This window comes from Cryptotermes secundus, unplaced genomic scaffold, assembly GCF_002891405.2.
Source record: "Cryptotermes secundus unplaced genomic scaffold, Csec_1.0 scaffold873, whole genome shotgun sequence".
NCBI classification, from domain to species: domain Eukaryota; kingdom Metazoa; phylum Arthropoda; class Insecta; order Blattodea; family Kalotermitidae; genus Cryptotermes; species Cryptotermes secundus.
In genome coordinates, this window is record NW_019739229.1 from 2,838,855 (window position 1) to 2,845,175 (window position 6,321).

The following is a 6,321-nucleotide window of genomic DNA, read 5'->3' on the forward strand; positions in this document are numbered from 1 at the left end:
TGACCACACGACATCCTCTATCGGCAAAAGTTGGCACTAACTTCTCTGACAAGCAGCGGTTGCTCGATCGGTATAGTTTGCTTGCATACTACAGAGCAAAGAGTTTTTTTTTTTGGTGTGCGCTAATAAGCAGACCTGACTGATTCAAACCCTCTGACTCGGATTCAGTCTTGCAGTATGGTAGCAGATCCTCCACTGACTTCCTGGTCAAAACGTTAGGTTGACATTACTATTACCTTGTGATACATAATATTTTTTCCATGCTCAGTACTTTCTCCATAAGATTCAGAAATGGAGGTACACTTGTTAGGTTATTAGCTGTAGTTCAGTTAGTAGTGTGATTACTTATGATGTAAGCGGCCACATGTCTGGTTCCCAATGAGGTGACTATGACAACCCACAAGATGAGTGGTCCAGCAGACTGGAAGTTCAAGTGACTGGTACTCCAATGTGAGGCAGGGTCTCACCAGGAGGAACGTTTGGCAAAAATTGGACAGGAAATGAATCATTACCATCCCCTGAGCTCTCCTGATTGCCATCTGAGATTGTCCTAGGTTCACAATAGCAAAGTAATAAATTTTAGTTTGAGCTGCCCCCTTGCACGGTGGAATTATCAAGCATCTTGCATACACAAACTCCACCATCTTATTTAACTCTAAATTTAGATGCCTTCATTATTTCATTCAGTTACCAATTTTACTAATTGCAAATGTCACGTAGCATTCAAAAATAGGATTATGGACAAATCGGAAATGACATGTCATTGTTTACTTTTAAGACAGTACTCATAGTTGCCTGGAGAGATTAAGGAAAACCATGAAGACCTTAGATGGGACAGGTGTTTCTAGGATAAGGTTTGATCGTTGAACTATCTGAATATGAAGTAAGAGAGCTCCCCAGATCACTGCAACATCTCAGATGCCTTCATACATTATTATTTAAGAAAGCAAGTACATTTTAATAATTCCATGGCCAAAACCTGGTGGTTTATTGACACATTTATATGCACAAACAGGTAAGCGTAAAACAATCATGACTGACAAAAATTATGTTATGCATACCACATGTGTAATTTATATTCAATTTCTGTATCATCTTGTCTTTAAACATCACTACTAGAACTGTAAATTCTTATAAACAAAACAGGCAGTTTTAAATAAATTACCATGGGCAATGCAATTCTCTCACTACCCTGGTAAATATTAAGACTTTCTCTTTTGCCTCCATATACAGGCATACCCTGAGTTATGGCTCTTCAACTTACTGAGTTATGGATCTTTAGTGGCATGACAGTACTGCCCAATCAGCTTCCAACTACTGGTGTTGCTGTTGTCAGTTTGTTTACCAATATGGTTCGCTTTGCATCTCTTTGTGTTTGTGTGTTACACTCTGTGATTGACTATTAAAGTGTTTATAAGAAGTAAGGCAGTGCTTTGACTTGTGGACATTTTTGAGTTATGGCATCAGTCTGAAACCTAAGATGACATAATGCAGGGTATGCCTGTACTAAGCTACTCTATTTCCTTATTACTAAAACTATAAATCTTTTAAAGTTTTGAACAATATAACATTTGTATACTTTAATAATGAAAATATTGGCACATTATAATCTCTTATTACACTTCATTCTTATAATTCAATATCCCCATATCATTCTAGTTTCTTCTTACATTTTCCAACAAGCTGGAGCTCCAAGATGCTGTCCCAAGCACAAGATCATACTTTCAGAATCAGATCTATTACAGATACAGATGCTGACATATCTCACTGTATAACCCAACCTTGTTCCTGTATTTAGCAGCTGCAGGAACTAATATTACAGGTGCACAAATTTTATAAATACCTTGATTCAGGTGGGATAGAAAAAACAGATTCATTCTGCAACAAGAATGGATTTATAATGATCAACATGGGTCAATAAATGTTGACTCAGTTCACCAGATAATTCCCTTTGCTCAGACATATCTCCACAAGACAAACTATGCTTACTCACACCCCTGTAAATGCTCCCTGCCAGCCTACTGATAATCACACAACACACAGGGCATGTAAAATGGTGTCCCTTATATAATGTGCACACAACCTATCATTTGCTGTTCAAATTTATTGCTTCACATTTGCAAAGAAACCAACAGAGCAAGAAACAGTATTTTAGGGACCTGGAACCTCACACCCTTACAATGCTAAGTTACTTAAATATAAGGAACATTTTCTCAGAAACTATTAACTGCAGGCAATTGATTGTTTACAGATTCTAACAGAGTCCTTTACGTTAATGGATAAATTCAAAGGCTCATCCACTCAGCACACACAAACACAAGAGTGGGTTGGCTGAGCTGAGCTGAGCTGACTTTGTTTCCATCTTCATATTAATGAAACTGAGCCAATTAGTTGTCTGTATTGGCCCAGTACTATTATACCACGATTACGTTGGTCATGCGTGCTGTTTGCGGTGCAAATGTTTAGGGTGTTCTGAATAACAGTGGCTTGCGTGTAAGTTTATTATGACAGATATTTCAGGTGTGAACCAGACTGTTGCCTCTGAAAAATAAAAAAATATACACATACCTATATATCTTTCAGCATATAAAATAATAACTAATCATCTGAATATTGCTGAGTGCCATATCTGCAAAATAACTCAGAAAGTGGCGAATGTCCAACAAAACTGTTACAAAGCACAGAGAATCATCCACACAGTACTGCGTGCATCATACAAAATGGACACAAACAGAAACAACATTGCTGGATTAAAAATTCTCACAGCAGTCACTAGGAAGAGTACTATATCTCACAGCAGTCACTATGAAGAGTACTCTCTCTCACAACAGTCATTATGAAGAGTACTATCTCTCACAGCAGTCACTATGAAGAGTACTATCTTCTGAGATGTACTGCCTCCACCTTTGGGGTTGTAAAGTATGCCAAGGAAGAAACAAGCAAGAAGCTTCTACCAGACTACATGGCATACAAACCTTGGTTTCTATTTGAAAAAAAGATTATTAAGTAGCTAACTAACTCCATGGAGCTGAATCCTTCTTGTAAAGCCACCACTCAGCTACCCAAAAATTTCCCCAAATTGTATGGAACCTGATTAATCCAGCCCATACCACTCCATCCTCTTAAAGTCATGCTGTCACGTCATGTTACGTTATGTTACTTAATGTTTAGTGCGTCCCTTGTCACCATGAAATGACACGTCCTCCTGATACTGTGGATAGCTGAAAATATATTGAAAAAGCAGTCATGAACAGCTGACAATGGATGGTCCTCCAGCTTTGAGGCTGAGTGTGGGGCTAACACTTCCTACCATAAAAAAATCATTTTGTTATGAAATGTTACACAGGGCCTTGCAGTAAACATTACAGGTACCATAATTAGCAAAACTCACACAGCCTTGAAACGTGAAAAAAATATATGCAGAGAGTAGAGTAAAGATGTTATTCTTAACAGCAGGCCTTTGTGACTGGTATGTGAGGCATCACATCAGATTTTACATTGCTGGCTGAGCTGCATCCTGAATTTGGCAAAAACTACTCTTGTCATCACCAGGGTGAATGTCTAAAAGAGTCAGTACATTAAAGTGTATAGGAATGTGGGAAATGAGCAGTGACATGCGAATGACTAATGTCCTGAACTAGATACCTCACAATGACAAGCTGACTCTAGAGTAATGAAAAACAACTCTCTTGTGTAACATACAGCTGCCCCATGATGTTGCTCAACCTGTATTCACCTCATTTGTTGATAATTTTTTCATTATTTCACAAGCATCCCTTGTGGCTATCATATCAACATGCAAATCACTGAAAACATTAATACAGAAACTCAGCAACATGTTAAGACAACTACTTCACAGGAGACAATCTTCTTCTATGTCTCCAGAGTCAACTAGTCACTGGCCAGCAACTGGGTTGGAAGCTGATACACTAACCAATAACATACCACCAATCTCCCAGATACCTACATAAACCAGCCACTACTATTCAAGACATGATCCCAAATGTAAAGTTAGCTGGAACAATGGATACAGTTCAACTACTGGCATGGCTGTAGTTTATGAGGCATCTGTAAATCCATAACGTTTAACTGGCAAAATCTTTGCACAAAACTCCTTCACGAACTGCATAGTCCCACCAGAAACATATGAACAAATTCAGTGCTAATACCGGGCTGTAACTAGCACAGCTCTTGGTAGAGAGCCCCTTCTTCCTGAGTTGCAGTGACGCCCTGAGCTGCTAACTCAGCCAAGCATCGATCCAAGAAGCTTGAGTCAGGAAAGCCATGGCCAGTGTTAGATACTCCTGGCTCTGTTTTGTGATGTATCTCATTCCATGTGACCACATCTTCACGACCTGTGGTTACAGAGCGGCCTACAGTAAACACAAGACGGCGTTCAAAGGCAATGGACAGCAACTTCAGAACTTTGCGACCTTTCTCTGTATCAGGCAAGTAGCAGACTCGGGGGAATCCCACAGCATAGTATGGCCTCCCAGGGTTTGGGTGTTCCGGACCTTGTATGCCAGAAGCAATGCTGTCAACACAGGATGGAATCAGACACATATTTCTATAAGATTTATATCTAAAAGTTCTTCTTACATTCAGCTTTAATAACCAGCCCTACGATGCAGGCCCTTTTTAAAAAATCTTAAAATTCAATGCTGATCATAAAATTCCTTGTTTTTAAGTAAACATTTTCATAAAAACCCATAACTGATCTAAATGCACAGGCAATAACAGTCAATAACTTAATTTTATGTCCTTGGGTGACTATGAAGTATTTACAGTCAGTGTGATTAACTTACAACTATTTTCAAGCTACAAAATTTTTCTCATGAGATTTTAAGCCTCCAAAAAAAAAACTGTAGTTCATCTGTGACCTCAGCCAGGCATCTCACAAATAAAGGTGAAAAATACGAGAATTGCCTTACTTTTAACTTATTAAGAGTATGGGTTTCTGCAATGGAACACAGTGTAGTTCTTAGAAGGCCTGAGTTTTGGAAGAATGTGTCCTCTCCACCTGCATGGTTGAAGAGTAAGCCAAGCAAGAGCAAGGTGAGATAGCTCAGGTGATTTCTTTCTTGGCTTAGCCTTCAACCCTGAAGATGGCGGCAATATATTCTTCTGAACTACACAGCATTACAGCCCAGTCATTGCTGTAAGAACTTCCACTCCAACTTACTTATAAGTTATTTGCAGCGTGTTAGTCCCATGGTATCCTGGCAGGGAATGAGGTAGGGTTGTCCAGCACATGGTGCCATGTGGCTGATTGCCAGTCTTCTCCCCATAGATTGTCATGCATGTAGGACACTGTATGTAGAGGCTCTGTGCACAGAAGCAAGCATATAGTAACACAGTCAAAACATGTCAGAAACAAAACTACCCTTGTAAATGGGGCCTGAAATTAATTGGTACATATCAGCCTCTATTTATGCTGATATTGTTACTTTATCAGGTAAAAAAACGCTACAATTAGGTGCCAATAATAAAAGTATATGTTCATATATCATCACCAGAACGCATGATAAAATCATACTATACAGACAGGCACAGTCAACTCTCGATTATCCGGGATAATGGTGGGATGGAAATCATGATTAATCGAAAACCCGGTTAAGACAAATTTTGAAGAAAGCAGTCTTCTGGGCTTTGGCGCCGTGTATATGTGGTGTTAACCGACGTTTCGGAGGAACGTATCGCCCCCATTTTCAGGGTTGAAGAAAAAGTATAGGTAAATCTGCAAGCGACAACACCGTGAGACACGTTAACGCAGACTGAAGAGGATACCGTTAGATACTATTTATGATATGGTTGATACTATTTATGTGGTTCAGGTCCAGGACTTCCTGAACCACATAAATAGTATCAACCAGTGCATCCAGTTCACAATGGAAACTGAAACTGAAGGCCACCTCCCCTTCCTGGATATAGATATTTACAGGAGACCCGACGGTTCCCTGGGCCACAGAGTGTACCGCAAATCCACCCATACTAACCTGTACCTTAACGCTGCGTCCCACCACCACCCTTCCAACAAGCAAGCTGCACTTTCTACATTGGTGCACAGGGCCAGAGCACTGTGTGATCAAGACAGCCTACATGCGGAGTTGGTGCTCCTGAAGGATGTATTCAAGAAGAACGGATACAACAACCGGCAGATCTACAGAGTTCTCAACCGTCGGCCCAACATCAGCCGGCCTGAAGACAAACCGGGCTCAGTCGCCTTCCTTCCCTATGTCGGGACCATATTCAACCGTATCAGCAGAGTGCTGTCCCGGCACAACATCAAAGCAGTGGGTCTGCCTCCATACAAATTATCCA

At 40.1% G+C, this 6,321-nt stretch overlaps 1 protein-coding gene across 1 annotated transcript in view; it reads right to left on the reverse strand.

Moving 5' to 3' along the window:
• Positions 1 to 2,894: 2,894 nt before the first annotated feature.
• LOC111871805 (protein deltex) overlaps positions 2,895 to 6,321 on the reverse strand; it is a 14,344-nt gene continuing 10,917 nt past the window's right edge. The window contains exons 7-8 of the mRNA XM_023865164.2: positions 5,183 to 5,325; positions 2,895 to 4,534 (exon numbers count right to left, since the gene is read on the reverse strand). Of these exons, the coding sequence (XP_023720932.1) occupies positions 4,180 to 4,534; positions 5,183 to 5,325 (498 nt within the window). The 3' untranslated portion in view covers positions 2,895 to 4,179. The remainder of the gene's footprint in view (positions 4,535 to 5,182; positions 5,326 to 6,321) is intronic.